The following is a 17962-nucleotide window of genomic DNA, read 5'->3' as shown; positions in this document are numbered from 1 at the left end:
CATTTGACAGTGATTCATAGCAGGGAAGCTAACATCAGCCTACGGTGACAGCCAAAATATCTACTTACGTTACTTACCGCCATGTGCTTCCTCAAATTTGATGTTGAGTTCATGTAAGCTTAAGCTTGTTGTCGTTTGCCGCTGAAACTTTATGTGCAGTTAATCATGTGACCGCCTGGCTCTGTTTGATTGGTGAAACGGAGTCAAACGTCACCAGTGACTGCATTTGATTGGTGAAACGCAGGCATGCCATAGATCCTACTTTGAAGGTCTGTCTGACGAACCAAAACAAACAAAGCGTGCATTAACAGATCGATAAAAATCAGTAGCGAGTAGCGAGCTGAATGTAGATAAATGGAGCGGAGTAAAAGTAGCGTTTGTTCTCTATAAATATACTCAAGTGAAAGTAAAAGGATGTTGCATTAAAACTACTCTTAGAAGTACAATTTATCCCAAAAGTTACTCAAGTAGATGTAACGGAGTAAATGTAGCGCGTTACTACCCACCTCTGCATATAAACTCACATGGCGAGCGTCTGTGGTCACGCCAATACCAACAGAAGTAGCGTCAAAAAACACGTCTGACCATTCATTCCCAAACTTGGCACTTTAACTTTCGCTAATTATTCCTTTTTGTGGTCCGAGACTCTGTCCTCCCATTGCGCTACAAAACCGTCTCAACTATTCATCCGCTGCCTTTTTTCAATTTACTGTTCTCTTTTCATTTCCTGTAATTCATGTTTTTTTTTTTTTCTTCTTTTCTTTTTATCAGTCCTATGGAGCTCTCTAATGCTCATGTATTTATTCATGCACGTTGCTCCGGTGGGTGCATGGATGGAGCTGAATAGAAGCTGTGTGTGCGTGCATGTGTGTGTGTGTGTGTGTGTGTGTGAAGACGCTTATGTTTGTGTGCTACTGAGAAAGGGTCTTAATCTAACAACTGCATTGCCTCTGCTGAGACCTCCACGCCCCCACGTCCTGATGCCGTGCCCAGTCACGGAGTCTCCACACAGGCCAGCTTTGGGTATTGGGTGTGGGGCTTGGCCTGGATCCTCTCTGCTCATCTTCATGCAGCTCCACAATGATGCCTCCGTCCTGGTCCGACCGGGCCCGGAAGCAGCCTTCCTGGCCAAGATGGCGCGAAGAGGGGGGGGGGGGGATGGCGCCGGCTGCACTGTGGCCGAATGTGCAGTGGAGCGAAGAGAGGTGGAGAGGCTAACAATGCTATCAGAGAGCTGGCGACTGTCTCGCTCACGTTTGTCTTTATTTATCGCTCTTCACACATAAACGACGACAAAGCAAGAAAGGCAGTGGGAAAAAAAGTGGCCAGGATAAGACAAAAATAAGCCATACAAGTGGAGGAAAATGATCAAAAATAAATAAAAAATCAAACGACATTAGCTTTTGGCCGAAGTCCTTTTGACATTGGCCCCCAATGGTACGGAAAAAAAAAAAAAGCAACATTTTTAACAGAGTTCATTCATTGACCGCTCGCAGCCAAGCCAGTAAAGCACAACCAGGGGACGAGCTGCTGCCAACATAAATAACAGACGCAAACAAAGGATAAAAAGCACAAAAACAACTTGTTGAAAGCTACTGTTTTTTTTTTCCTGCCTCTGCCATTTGACCCGTGCTTTTTTGTCCACAATGTCGTGGCGATTGTTTTTTGTTTTTTTTTTTACCTTGGGGATCAGACTTTGCTCGTTGTAACATCCCGGTGATGTTTGGACAAGGTATTACACATTAAATGGGCCTGGGCCGGTGGAGTGGCTTCAGCAAACAGTTTAATAAACATTGCGGACATCGAGAAAAAAAACGTCGACGTTCCACAGTGTTCAACGGAGAGTTGACCTCTACACGGCCGGACATTATTTGCATCAGCACCAAATGATCAATCTCAATAGATCAGGGGTGGGCAATACATTTTTACCGGGGGCCGCGTGAGCAACCCGAGCACTGCTGGAGGGCCACACCGACAATATTTCAATTAAATTTTGCTCAAATTATTTTTGATATACCGTAAGATAAATAATAATAATAATAATTATTATTTAATTTAACCTAACTTAACTTTATACAAAAGCTTTATTTTTAACACTGTCTTACACAACACTTCCTGATGTATAATACAATGCAAAAATGTCAATTTCTGTCACTTTATCCTGCATCCTCTTTAAAAGTCCAACATTTTCCCCCGTCAGATTTGGACAACCATTTGTTGTCACACCTGCCGGCTTGTCCCATTTCAGTCCTAACATGTCCAAACACGCATTTACCTATGTGAACAAGTCATTAGCTGTGGTTGTCTCTTTAATTGACTGACATGGCTGCCAGCTCCTCCGTGATTTGAAAGTTTGCAGTTATCCCACGTAAGAAGATGAGCAGCTGGGCGGTGTCGCGTACATCGCAGCTCTCATCCAAAGCCAGCGAAAAACAGTCAGAGTCGGCCGTTCTGTTCTTCAGCTGAAGCTCCAAGTTTCCACCGATGGTCTCAACCCGCCTCGTTACAGTGCGTCGGGAGAGTGACACGTTCTCAAATGCGCCCCTCTTCTCCGAGCATATCAGCGCAACAGAGTCCAATAAGCACTCCTTAATAAACTCTCCGTCAGAAAACGCCTTACTTTTTCTGGCGATTTTGTGGGAAATGACGAAACTTGTCCTGACAGCTGCATCTCTGGGGGTGTGAAATTTGGCAAAAAGTCCTTGTTGGGTTTGCAGTTTTACCATCAACGCATCAGCCTCTCTTGTGCGCGCTTCATCAGACAGATTCCGGTAATTTTCCTCGTGCTTCGTCGTGTAGTGGCGATTCAAATGATATTCTTCAAGCACAGCAACCTGTGTACCACAAATTAAGCACATGGCTTTACCTTTAATTTCTGAAAAGAAATACTTGGCAGTCCATGTCTTGTTGAAAACACGGCAATCGTCATAAACTTTTCTCTTTTTAGCATCTCGGGGGTAACCGTGCATCACTTGTCGCTGGGCACCTTCACTCACAGGTTACACACGGACATACGCCCATAAATAACACTTTTCAAAATAAAAGCAGCACAGTTGTATTGCACGCACGACATAGATGTTTTTTTTAATTTATTTGGTAATTTGTGATTGCCGCTTTTCACATTCACTCACAATCGCGCACGAGCATACGTCCACACGGAAGTAATACAAATAACGCTTTTCAAAACAAAAGCATCACCGTTGTATTGCACACTCGACATAGATACTATATTAAATGTATTTTGTAAGTAGACTAAAAAAAAACATAATTTTTGTAATTTATGTGGCCCGCGGGCCGTAGAATGCCCAGGTCTGCAATAGATAGACAACTCTTGCATTTACTCACATTTTGTCACTGGGATTGATGCGATATTCACTGAATAATTACGGTAAACTATTCGAAAAAATTGCTGCAATTTGACGATTGGTATTGAAAAAGGCATTTGTCACAGTCACATTTTTCAGTCTATTGTGGCCAGTGCCCTGTACTTTGCAGTGGTTTGTTGGGGGAGCAGCACCAGCAAAAGGGACTTAAACCGGGTTGACAAACTGCTCGCCATATATATGTTTATAATGTATATTTTCTGCTGGATCTACTCTATTTTATGCTGCCCTTTTTTTTTTGGGCTGCAGCCGTTACATATACTGTAATATTGCACATGGGATTTGTTATATATTGTATATATTTTATAAAAATATCAGTATATATTATATACTGTATATATAATATGTAAATATTACATATGTTATATTTTACATTGTTACTACGGTACATTTTTAGTCTACTTAATACCTGCATTATCCTTTCCATCCTTACCCTTTCCATCCTTATAATCTGAGCTACTGTGTGGAACAATTTCCCAATCAGTAACGTTTGTCTAAGTCTAAGTCTAAGTCCTGACGCCTGATGTCAAACAAAGAAACAACCCAAAATATTGTCTTTTGTTTCCTATGTTGTCATCTCCCTCTTTTGTGTCATGATCTGTGGTCTGGATTATGTTTTTGTTATTCTTTTGTTAGTTTTGGACTCTTTTAGTTCCTGTTTGCGCTCCCTTGTTTGTTTAGTTACCATGGTTCTTCTGTCATAACGGGGTTTTCGCAGCTTACTGCGAGGTTTGTTCTCCCGGGATGCAAACGGACTATTCCGGACAAGGCTTGCAGGTAGGAACATATGTATTAATCTAACTACAAAATAACAGGCAAAAACTCTCTAACTGTGGCATGAAATAAACAAGACTTACGTAAAGGGTTGCGTGACAATAGCGTGAAGCAAACAACTAGCATAAACTATAGCATAGCAAGAAACAAACAACTAACATAACTCTGGCATGGAACAACTATGACACTGTGGCATGAAACAACTAACATGAACTATGGCATAGAACAACATGAAACTGTGGCATGAAACCAATAACTAGCATAATTATTGAATCAGACCTGAAACGAGCAATGACGCCAGGCCGACTGACTGGCAAAGGCGGTTTAAATAGTCTCTTTATTAGAGCCAGGTGAGCGTCCGAACTCCAGCGGCAGGTGAAAATCATATGCCACCATGGCAACCAAAACAAACAAGAGTGCACAAAAAACAGGAACTAATGCAGTTAAACTAACAGAACATAACGAAAACATGATCCGGACCAGGGATCGTGACATTTTGAACATAATGGAGGTTATTCTGTATCACACAGCTTTGATATCACATCATTTACAATCATGCGAAAAACTAGGGCAATCCATGGGGTGTCGTATTTGTCACCCCCTATGGGTTGTGCTCCAAATGCTTTTGGATGACATGCTGCCATGCATGTCATCCAGTTGTCGTGAAAGGATAACAACCAATCACCGGGAGCCACATGGTTAAGGACTTGTTGTTGTTCCGCTTGTGCCCCTGCAAGGAGGTTTTGGTGCATGCTGGTTTCAAACCAGTCTTGCTCAAATAGGTACGTGCTTGACAATCCCCTTCAGATTTTTACCAAATTCTGTTGTGATTTGACTGGAAACGGTAGGTGTTTTTTTTGTGTGTGTGTGTTTTTTTTTAGAGTTAATTCAGCTGTGTGAAAATTTTCAAGTAAATCCAATACAGTCCAACTTTAAAAACAGTGAAAAATAAAACAATGATCTGTTGCAACTTCCATTATCTCCTACAGTTTCCTTGCAGCAAACTATTTACAAATCACTGCAACTTCCACCGCAGAAGGCATTTCAAAGAAGGCTCATGAGATTAAAAAAACAGAAAAAAAGGTCAAGTTTAATAAGCATTTTGTTGGATTGGGTCAGGGTTAGAAATAAAAAAAATAATACCGTATTTCCTTGAATAGCCGCCGGGGCGCTAATTAATTTAAAACCTCTTCTCACTCCTGCGTTTACCAAAAGCATGCGGGATTGGCAAGCATGCGCTAATTATTTTAAAACCTCTTCTCACTCCGGCGCTTACCTTATCATGAAAATCACATTTAATTAAAAAAACGTTATTATGGTCTTACCTTTAGGTATAAATGAGTCCATGCACAGCTCCTATAAAAGTCTTCCTTATCTTTCTTCAGTTTTAAAAGTCTCTCTGTCTCGATGGAGATCTTCCTTTAAGTATTACCTCCTGCTTCGATTGAAAGTCCAGTTTAGAAAACTGTTTTATTTTAGATATGTAATCCTCCATGGTAAAAGTGCAAGCAAACAATGGCTGCTCACTCTTGCTGCATGTTGTCTTCTTCTGCAGCACCGGTCTTCTGCAGTATAGCAGTCGCAAGAAGGATCACTAGCACCCTCTACCACCAGGAGGCGGAAGTCATTTAATGACTCATATTTGACCCGGCGGAAGTGCCAAGCATGCGCTAATTATTTTGCGAAACGAGTTTGACCCGGCTGTAATTCTAGGCAGGCGAATACTATATTCCGTGCGGCAATTCAAGGAAATACGGTACATTTAAAAATTGTATGAAAAATTCATAAAATCCAAAGTTAATTCCATGTTAGTAAAATGGTAAATGGGTTATACTTGTATAGCGCTTTTCTACTTTCAAGGTACTCAAAGCGCTTTGACACTATTTCCACATTCACCCATTCACACACTGATGGCGGGAGCTGCCACGCAAGGCCCTAACCACGACCCATCAGGAGCAAGGGTGAAGTGTCTTGCTCAAGGACACAACGGACGTGACGAAGTTGGTAGAAGGTGAGGATTGAACCAGGAACCCTCAGGTTGCTGGCACGGCCACTCTACCAACCGCGCCACGCCGCCCCAAAAGACAATGAGCCCCAAATAATGGCAACATTTTTCCTCAAATTTTTCAATAAGTTGCTGCAAAATCACAATCCCAACAAAGTACACACCCCCATGCTAAATTTTGGCCTAAAATAAAAATAAAAAATCTGATCATAGAATATCTGAACCTGAAAGAAAAAAAAATAGACTGTAAAAAATGGGATTTTAATAAAATATAACAAATATATGAAAGTGAAACTATATAAAACAAAAAAATGAAAACAAAGTTTAAAGAGGTTTAAAACACTTGATGTTGGTCTACATAACATGTAATGATGTTTTTTTGGTGAAGAATTTGCACAGAATTTGACAAACAGTTATTTGCAAAGCACATTTTTGCTCCCGGGCAGCACGGTGGACCAGGGTTTAGTGCATGTGCCTCACAATACGAAGGTCCTGAGTTCAATCCCGGGCTCTCTACAGGGACAATCTGTCACGATTGGTATAACTGGTGGACCCAAATGCAAAAATGAATCATAAGTCCAAGGGTTATTATTGAAAAACCAAGAAGGATAAGAGGGCGCTTGTAGGCATGCACACACTGTAGGTCGAGTACTGAAGGCAGAGGAAAAACAGGGGTAAGTCGAGGAGCAAAAAACACAAAAACAGCAGATCAGCAAGATCATCAAAAAAGCTAGAATTCTAGAAAACAACGGTCTAGAAGCGTCACCACGTGTAGAACTGTGAACGTCCTGGCGATCGCGCCGAGTGAAGTCCAACCATATATAGGCTGCAGGTGATGAGTTGACAGGTGAGTTGATGAGGGAGCTGGCATCAGCCGTGCCAGGCTGAGAGCTGGAGCCAAGCCTACGCCCAAAAACACGCCCACTCTCACAAAGACACACACAGACAGAGACTGTGACACAATCAGTATCAAATGCAGCATTAACTCTTGTGTAAGATTCATATTGTTGTTACTCAGCCAGGTCACACACACACACACACAGCAGGCCTAGACAGGAGGAGGACAGAGTGTAGGTACACAGAACATCAGAGGGTCAAATGTGCGAGAAAATGAGAGCAGACAGTGTTGACAAACAATGTTGCAACCTTGTGTGGGAACCGCAGGTGCAGAAACACAAAAGAAGAATCCCTGTGGGATGCAGAAACTGGCAGATAAGTTTTCCGTGCAACGTTCATATTGTTGTTACTCAGCCAGCGTTTGTGGGTCTGATGGACCCGTTGCATTTTTTGGTTTTTAATGCCTCACAATCAAACGCTTTTATGTTAAAATACTGAACAGATGTTTATTGGGATAAGGTAAACATCTGTTCAGTATTTTAACATAAAATCAAACACTTTTGTGTTAAAATACTGAACAGATGTTTACCTTATCCCAATAAACATCTGTTCAGTATTTTAACACAAAAGTGTTTGATTTTATGTTAAAATACTGAACAGATGTTTACCTTATCCCAATAAACATCTGTTCAGTATTTTAACATAAAATCAAACACTTTTGTGTTAAAATACTGAACAGATGTTTACCTTATCCAATAATCATCTGTTCAGTATTTTAACATAAAAGTGTTTGATTGTGAGGCATGAATAGCCACAAAATGCAACGGGTCCATCAGACCCACAAACGCTGGCTGAGTAACAACAATATGAACGTTGCACGGAAAACTTATCTGCCAGTTTCTGCATCCCACAGGGATTCTTCTTTTGTGTTTCTGCACCTGCGGTTCCCACACAAGGTTGCAACATTGTTTGTCAACACTGCTCTCATTTTCTCACACATTTGACCCTCTGATGTTCTGTGTACCTACACACTGTCCTCCTCCTGTCTAGGCCTGCTGTGTGTGTGTGTAATATTTGTGTAGTATTTCTTTTATTTATTTATATATATATATATATATATATATATATATATATATATATATATATATATATATATATATATATATATATATATATATATATATATATATATATATGTCTTGATTGGATTATCCAAAAAAAATAGTGCTCGATACCGTGGTAGAGCGTAATATGTATGTGTGGGAAAAAATGTATGTGTGGGAAAAGAGATGAAATAGTCTTGTGATTTTTTCCCACACATATATATATATATATATATATATATATATATATATATATATATATATATATATATATATATATATATATATATACACTACCGTTCAAAAGTTTGGGGTCACCCAAACAATTTTGTGGAATAGCCTTAATTTCTAAGAACAAGAATAGACTGTCGAGTTTCAGATCAAAGTTCTCTTTTTCTGGCCATTTTGAGCGTTTAATCGACCCCACAAATGTGATGCTCCAGAAACTCAATCTGCTCAAAGGAAGGTCAGTTTTGTAGCTTCTGTAACGAGCTAAACTGTTTTCAGATGTGTGAACATGATTGCACAAGGGTTTTCTAATCATCAATTAGCCTTCTGAGCCAATGAGGAAACACATTGTACCATTAGAACACTGGAGTGATAGTTGCTGGAAATGGGCCTCTATACACCTATGTAGATATTTGGGCCAAAAACCAGACATTTGCGGCTAGAATAGTCATTTACCACATTAGCAATGTATAGAGTGTATTTCTTTAAAGTTAAGACTAGTTTAAAGTTATCTTCATTGAAAAGTACAGTGCTTTTCCTTCAAAAATGAGGACATTTCAATGTGACCCCAAACTTTTCAACAGTAGTGTATATAATGAAATAAATATATATATATAGCTAGAATTCACTGAAAGTCAAGTATTTATTTTATATATATATATATATATATATATATATATATATATATATATATATATATATATATATATATATATATATATATATATATATATATATATATATATATATATATATATATATATATATATATATATATATATATATAATAAATACTTGAATTTCATATATATATATATATATATATATATATAAAATAAATACTTGAATTTCAGTGAATTCTAGCTATAAATATACTCCTCCCCCTTAACCATCTCCCAATTTTGGAGGTCTCAAGGTTGGCAAGTATGGAATAGGCTGAATAGTTTGAAGTTGGAACGGGTTGAATCGGGTGAAAAATGTGGAAGGTAGAACGCGCCAAAATCTGGAGAATAATAATAATAATAATACAAATAAGAATAAATAGATTCATTTTTGTGTAGAAAACCATTGGTGTGAATGCTTTGGAGCAGGGGTCACCAACGCGGTGCCCGCGGGCACCAGGTAGCCCGTAAGGACCAGATGAGTAGCCCGCCGGCCTGTTCTAAAAATAGCTCAAATAGCAGCACTTACCAGTGAGCTGCCTCTATTTTTTAAATTGTATTTATTTACTAGCAAGCTGGTCTCGCTTTGCCCGACATTTTAAATTCTAAGAGAGACAAAACTCAAATAGAATTTGAAAATCCAAGAAAATATTTTAAAGACTTGGTCTTCACTTGTTTAAATAAATTCATTAATTTTTTTACTTTGCTTCTTATAACTTTCAGAAAGACAATTTTAGAGAAAAAATACAACCTTAAAAATGATTTTAGGATTTTTAAACACATATACCTTTTTACCTTTTAGATTCCTTCCTCTTCTTTCCTGACAATTTAAATCAATGTTCAAGTAAATTTATTTTTTTTATTGTAAAGATTAATAAATACATTTTAATGTAATTCTTCATTTTAGCTTCTGTTTTTCCGACGAAGAATATTTGTGAAACATTTCTTCAAACTTATTATGATTAAAATTTTAAGAAATTATTCTGGCAAATCTAGAAAATCTGTAGAATCAAATTTAAATCTTATTTCAAAGTCTTTTGAATTTCTTTTAAAATTTTTGTCCTGGAAAATCTAGAAGAAATAATGATTTGTCTTTGTTAGAAATATAGCTTGGTCCAATTTGTTATGTATTCTAACAAAGTGCAGATTGGATTGTAACCTATTTAAAACGTGTCATCACAATTCTAAAATTAATCTTAATCAGGAAAAATTACTAATGATTTTTTTTTTTTTTTTTTTTAAAGATTCGAATAGCTAGTTTTTCTCTTCATTTTTTCGGTTGAATTTTGAATTTTAAAGAGTCGAAATTGAAGATAAACTATGTTTCAAAATTTAATTGTCATTATTTTTCGTGTTTTCTCCTCTTTTAAACTGTTCAATTAAGTGTAAATATCATTAATTATTAATAATAACATAGAGTTAAAGGTAAATTGAGCAAATTGGCTATTTCTGGCCATTTATTGAAGTGTGTATCAAACTGGGTAGCCCTTCGCATTAATCACTACCCAAGAAGTAGCTCTTGCTTTCAAAAAGGTTGGTGACCCCTGCTTTGGAGCATTAACACAATTATTGTATTCTTTATTTGTATCACATTGTATGTGTTCTGTGTAAAGTGTGACTCACTTGTTGTAATTTACATTAAAAGTTGTATGAACGGAACTTATCTGCAACCCCAAGTCCACCGGTAATCGAAATACTCAACCACCAATCACTGTGCAAACACAAAGTGGCACGTAGAACACTTGAAAGCATCCCATCCACCCCTTGCTCCTTGTGCCGTCACCCCGCCGGGTCACGGGGGGGCCGTGTGCCGACTCTGCCACCTGCTGTCTGACAGCATGTAAACAAACAAACTGAGCCTACCCTGCAATTTTCGCACCAGTAAAAACCTTACACTCAATTAAGCTTCAGCGCGAGCGAGCGGCCGCCTGCATGGCCGCGTGCACACATCTGCTGCGAAATAAGTAAGGTCGGTACGAGTGTAAAGAAAACATTGGAATTAGAGTGCATTCAATGGCACTGTGAGATATTTGAGATACAGTAACAACACAGACTTTTTAAATGTACTAAGACCATGGTAGACAGTCAAGCGGAGGCCTTCAAAAAGGTTACCCGTCAATAAAACTGTTGTTGTTTGTGTGTTCCATTCAAGGGAAGGAATATTTGACCAAACTCTACATCCTTTGCCCGCCAGGTAGGTTGAGTTTGAGACCCCTGCTATGAAATCTTTCCTAAGAGGGTGAATCCATGGTCCGGCTGCTACGTATACAAGCCCGTTTCCATATGAGTTGGGAAATTGTGTTAGATGTAAATATAAACGGAATACAATGATTTGCAAATCATTGTCAAGCCATATTCAGTTGAATGTGCTACAAAGACAACATATTTGATGTTCAAACTGATAAACATTTTTTTTTCTGCAAATAATCATTAACTTTAGAATTTGATGCCAGCAACACGTGACAAAGAAGTTGGGAAAGGTGGCAATAAATACTGATAAAGTTGAGGAATGCTCATCAAACACTTATTTGGAACATCCCACAGGTGTGCAGGCTAATTGGGAACAGGTGGGTGCCATGATTGGGTATAAGAGTAGATTCCATGAAATGCTCAGTCGTTCACAAACAAGGATGGGGCGAGGGTCACCACTTTGTCAACAAATGTGCGAGCAAATTGTTGAACAGTTTAAGAACAACCTTTCTCAACCAGCTATTGCAAGGAATTTCGGGATTTCACCATCTACGCTCCGTAATATCATCAAAGGGTCCAGAGAATGTGGAGAAATCACTGCAGGTAAGCAGCTAAGCCCGTGACCTTCCATCCCTCAGGCTGTACTGCATCAACAAGCCACATCAGTGTGTAAAGGATATCACCACTTGGGCTCAGGAACACTTCAGAAACCCACTGTCAGTAACTACAGTTGGTCGCTACATCTGTAAGTGCAAGTTAAAACTCTCCTATGCAAGGCGAAAACCGTTTATCAACAACACCCAGAAACGCCGTCGGCTTCGCTGGGCCTGAGCTCATCTAAGATGGACTGATACAAAGTGGAAAAGTGTTTTGTGGTCGGACGAGTCCACATTTCAAATTGTTTTTGGAAACTGTGGACGTCGTGTCCTTTGGACCAAAGAGGAAAAGAACCATCCGGATTGTTATAGGCGCAAAGTGTAAAAGCCAGCATGTGTGATGGTATGGGGGTGTATTAGTGGCCAAGACATGGGTAACTTACACATCTGTGAAGGCGCCATTAATGCTGAAAGGTACATACAGGTTTTGGAGCAACATATGTTGCCATCCAAGCAACGTTATCATGGACGCCCCTGCTTATTTCAGCAAGACAATGCCAAGCCACGTGTTACATCAACGTGGCTTCATAGTAAAAGAGTGCGGGTACTAGACTGGCCTGCCTGTAGTCCAGACCTGTCTCCCTTTGAAAATGTGTGGTGCATTATGAAGCCTAAAATAGCACAAGGGAGACCCCCGGACTGTTGAACAACTTAAAGGCCTACTGAAATGATTATTTAAAATTTAAACGGGAATAGCAGATCCATTCTATGTGTCATACTTGATCATTTCGCGATATTGCCATATTTTTGCTGAAAGGATTTAGTAGAGAAAATCGATGATAAAGTTGGCAACTTTTGCTCGCTGATAAAAAAAAAGCCTTGCCTGTAGCGGAAGTAGCGTGACGTCACAGGAGCTAGTATTCCTCACAATTCCCCGTTGTTTACAATGGAGCGAGAGAGATTCGGACCGAGAAAGTGACGATTACCCCATTAATTTGAGTGAGGATGAAAGATTCGTAGATGAGGAACGTTACAGTGAAGGACTTGAGAGGCAGTGATGGACGTATCTTTTTTCGCTCTGACCGTAACTTAGGTACAAGCTGGCTCATTGGATTCCACACTCTCCTTTTTCTATTGTAGATCACAGATTTGTATTTTAAACCACCTGGGATACTATATCCTCTTGAAAATGAGAGTTGAGAACGCAAAATGGACATTCAGTGCCTTTTATCTCCACGACAATACATCGGCGAAATGCTTTAGCTACGAGCTAACGTGATAGCATCTTGCTTTAACTGCATATAGAAACAAAAGAAATAAACCCCTGACTGGAAGTATAGATAGAAAATCAACAATACTATTAAACCGTGGACATGTAAATACACGGTTAATGCTTTCCAGGCTGGCGAAGGTTAACAATGCTGTGCTAACGACGCCATTGAAGCTAACTTAGCAACCAGACTGCACAGAGCTATGCTAAAAACATTAGCTCTCCACCTACGCCAGCCAGCCCTCATTTGCTCATCAACACCCGTGCTCACCTGCGTTCCAGCGATCGGCAGAAGGACGAAGGACTTCACCCGATGCGTTTGGCGGCCCGGAGACGTAGGAAGTCAAGGTGAAGTCGGCGGCTAGCGCGGCTAGCGCTCCAACAAAGTCCTCCTGGTTGTGTTGCTGTAGTCCGCTGCTAATACACCGATCCCACCTACAACTGTCTTCTTTGCAGCCTTCATTGTTCATTAAACAAATTGCAAAAGATGTCCAGAATACTGTGGAATTATGAAATGAAAACAGAGCTTTTTGTATAGGATTCTACGGGGTACCATAACTTCCGTTACTCGGACTTCGTCACGCGCATACGTCATCATACCGCGACGTTTCAGCCGGATATTTCCCGGGAATTTTAAAATGTCACTTTATAAGTTAACCCGGCCGTATTGGCATGTGTTGCAATGTTAAGATTTCATCATTGATATATAAACTATCAGACTGCGTGGTCGGTAGTAGTGGCTTTCAGTAGGTCTTTAAGCTGTACATCAAGCAAGAATGGGAAAGAATTCCACCTGAGAAGCTTCAAAAATGTGTCTCCTCAGTTCCCAAACCTTTACTGAGTGATGTTCAAAGGAAAGGCCATGTAACACAGTGGTGAACATGCCCTTTCCCAACTACTTTGGCACGTGTTGCAGCCGTGAAATTCTAAGTTCATTATTATTTGCAAAAAAAAAATAAAGTTTATGAGTTTGAACATCAAATATGTTGTCTTTGTGGTGCATTCAACTGAATATGGCTTGAAAAGGATTTACAAATCATTGTATTCCGTTTATATTTACATCTAACACAATTTCCCAACTCATATGGAAACGGGGTTTGTAGAAACAGTCTCCATGCCTAAGTGCTTGATTAGGGCACCTGATTCTGATCATTTGGATTTGGACTTTTGGCAATATAGTGTATATGGCAAAATGTGCTTTTCACCCCCCCCCCCCCCCCCCCATTGTTTGTGTACCACTTTGTCGGAAACAACAACAGCAACAAGCAGCCTCTGTAATTATTCCTCAGTGCTGCTTGGTTCACTGTAATTATACACCCGGCGTGTGTGTGTGTGTATCAGTACTCATGCTTTTGTGTGTTAACACCATTTACACACACATTGGCCAGCAAAAAGGAGGTGGGCGATGCTAAATGACAGTGTTTAGCCGTCAGAGCTACCATTTATTTAAAGTGTGAAGCTCATTTGCCTGTGTGCTCAGCCAAAGAGGATGCCACAAACTTTTTCGGTCATCTGAGAAGTGTGACCAGAAAGCCTTGTTTTCCTTCATGATCAACATTTCGTACTACGACGCCGCCGCTAATGCTTTCACTCATGCAGAAATGTCTTTTTACGGTTCATCGCATTTCCAATCAGGAAAGTAACCACCTTTGAGTTCTTCCAGGGGATGTTTTGGTGGATTTTTGACGATGCTATTCAAACTGGACCGTTACCTTAATCTTTTTTTTTTAAGGCTTTAATAACATGTTTTCCAGCAACCCATAAAGAATGGGGATCACTTTCAGTAAAATTGGCTTTTTTTTTAATCGTAAATTCACAAACAATGTTAAAAAAATGTTACAAAAACCCAAAACCAGTGAAGTTGGCACGTTGGGTAATTCGTAGATAAAAACAGAATAAAATAGTTGGCAAATCCTTTTCAACTTATATTCAATTGAACAGACTGCAAAGACAAGATATTTAATGTTCCAACTGAAAAATTATATATTTATTTTTCAAATAATCATTAACTTATAATTTAATGGCAGCAACACATTGCAAACAAGTTGGCACATGGGCATTTTTACCACTGTGTTACATGGCCTTTCCTTTTAACAACACTTAGTAAAGGTTTGGGAACTGAGGAGACACATTTTTGAAGCTTTTCAGGTGGAATTCTTTCCCATTCTTGCTTGATGTACAGCTTAAGTTGTTCAACAGTCCGGGGGTCTCCCTTGTGCTATTTTAGGCTTCATAATGCCAAACACATTTTCAATGGGAGACAGGTCTTGACTACAGGCAGGCCAGTCTAGTACCCGCACTCTTTTACTATGAAGCCACGCTGTTGTAACACGTGGCTTGGCATTGTCTTGCTGAAATAAGCAGGGGCGTCCATGATAACGTTCCTTGGATTGCTCCAAAAACCGTATGTACCTTTCAGCATTAATGGCGCCTTCGCAGATGTGTAACTTACCCATGCCTTGGGCACTAATACACCCCCATACCATCACAGATGCTGGCTTTTGAACTTTGCGTCTATAACAATCCGGATGGTCCTTTTTCTTCTTTGTTCCGGACGACACGGTGTCCACAGTTTCCCCAAAAAAAACCAATTTGAAATGTGGACTCGTCAGACCACGGACCACTGTTTCACTTTGCATCAGTCCATCTTAGATGAGCTCAGGCCCAGCGAAGCCGGCGGCGTTTCTGGGTGTTGTTGATAAATGGCTTTCGCTTTGCATAGTAGAGTTTTAACTTGCACTTACAGATGTCGCGACAAACTGTAGTTACTGACAGTGGGTTTCTGAAGCGTTCCATGTGGTGATATCCTTTACACACTGATGTCACTTTTTGAGGCAGTACCGCATGAGGTATCGAATGTCTGTAATATAATCGCTTACATGCAGTGATTTCTCCAGATTCTCTGAACCTTTTGATGATAATAGTTGGTGAAATCCCTAAATTCCTTGCATAAGCTCGTTGAGAAATGTTGTTCTTAAACTGACAATTTGCTCACGCATTTGTTGACAAAGTGGTGACCCTCGCCCCATCCTTGTTTGTGAATGACTGAGCATTTCATGGAAGCGGCTTTTATACCCAATCATGGCACCCACCTGTTCCCAATGAGCCTGTTCACCTGCGGGATGTTCCAAATAAGTGTTTGGTGAGCATTCCTCAACTTTCTCAGTCTTTTTTGCCACGTTTTTGAAATATGTTGCAGGCATCAAAATCCAAATGAGCTAATATTTGCCAAAAATAACAAGGTTTTCCAGTTCGAACATTAAGTATCTTGTCTTTGCAGTCCATTCAATTGAATGTCGGTTGAAAAGGATTTGCAAATTATTGTGTTCTGTTTTTATTTACCATTTACACAACGTGCCGACTTCACTGGTTTTGGGTTTTGTAATATTGGGTACCAAATTTGATGCCTTTATGATACGTACTATACTAGGTACCGATTCACGTAAAATCAAATGGTAACACATCTCAATACCTTTGTTGCACCTGACGTCATGTCCGCCAGTGGCAGACTCGACACTGGTAGAAGCACTTGGCGGGGAAACAAGCACTCAAGCAGAACTCTGAGCAGATTCAGTCTGAATGCCTCACAAGGCGATGTTGCAATTTCCATGACAACAAAGCAAGCATGCCCTGATAGAAGTCGCTTGTAGTACAGTAAGTGATATTTTTTATCGGCAATTTTTTACATGGCGATTTCAACACCTCGGAATTTGGTAATCAAAACTACAACTAAGATGCATGTTAAAACCAAACTGTTGGAAAACCTGTGTAATAAGTACAATACAAACACTTTATAGCAGGGGTCCCCAAACTACGGCCGGCCCGCCAGCGTCCAAAATCCAGCCCGCGGGAAGTCCCAATTAATTTTTTTTTTTTTAATGTATATATTATTTTTATTATTTTTTTAAAATCTGTCCTTTCTAATCCCTTTTTGTACCGCTTGTTATTCTCGGTGTCTCCTAGCAGCTCAGGCAAATCATCCATCCATCCATCCTTTTTATTTTTATTTTTATTTTTATTTGTATTTTTTTTTTGATTGATTGATTGTTTGAGTCGAGTTTATTTCGAACATGAACACACTCACAGTGCAATACATCACACATAATGTCACATATTTTTTTCTTTACATCATGTCCGAAAAGAAGTAGGAAGAAGCAAAGCTTATTTAATCCTACCCCTTTTTACAAATATACATGTTCATTTACGGTCTTCTTTTTGAAACACAATTACATTAGTAAATGATTAATACAGCAGTTCTTGCAATATATAATTAAGTCAGTCATGATAAACATACTGAGATGAAGAATATCCCTTTTTTTTTTTTTTTTTGACATCCAGCATCAGACATTCCTATCCATTACATCATATTCACATACATCATATATCTGTTGTCTGCCCTAAATGTCAAAATATTTTTTGTTTATATCCCAACCATACCACCCACCCCCCACCTCCCAAAAAAAGAAAGAAACAGCAAAAAAAAAAACAAAGTCATATCTACAAATACATCAATTAAATAAACAAAAAATAAATAATAATACATTAATAATAATAATAAACGCCCCATAAGCCTGACATTAATGTTTCGAATTAGTGATTGTATTGCTTAAAAAAAAGGATTACTCCCTATATGTATATATGTATGTATGTATGTATATATATGTATATATATGTATGTGTGCATATTTATATATATGTATCTGTTTATATTTTTTTATTTTATTTCTGATATATATATATATATATATATATATATATATATATATATATATATATATATATATATATATATATATATATATATATATATATATATATATATATATATATATACATTGTCTTTATAATCCGTTTTGTCATTTAACATCAATTAACATTGATGTTCATCAACATTTAACAATGTCACATTATCGA

General features: G+C 38.8%; 1 protein-coding gene across 1 annotated transcript in view; it reads left to right on the top strand.

Moving 5' to 3' along the window:
• The first annotated feature begins 980 nt into the window (after positions 1-980).
• LOC133650229 (prospero homeobox protein 1-like) overlaps positions 981-17962 on the top strand; it is a 110747-nt gene continuing 93765 nt past the window's right edge. Inside the window, exon 1 of the mRNA XM_062047275.1 lies at positions 981-1205. Within this exon, the coding sequence (XP_061903259.1) occupies positions 981-1205 (225 nt within the window). The remainder of the gene's footprint in view (positions 1206-17962) is intronic.

This window comes from Entelurus aequoreus, linkage group LG01, assembly GCF_033978785.1.
Source record: "Entelurus aequoreus isolate RoL-2023_Sb linkage group LG01, RoL_Eaeq_v1.1, whole genome shotgun sequence".
Classification (NCBI taxonomy): domain Eukaryota; kingdom Metazoa; phylum Chordata; class Actinopteri; order Syngnathiformes; family Syngnathidae; genus Entelurus; species Entelurus aequoreus.
This window is presented reverse-complemented; position numbering and strand designations above follow the sequence as displayed.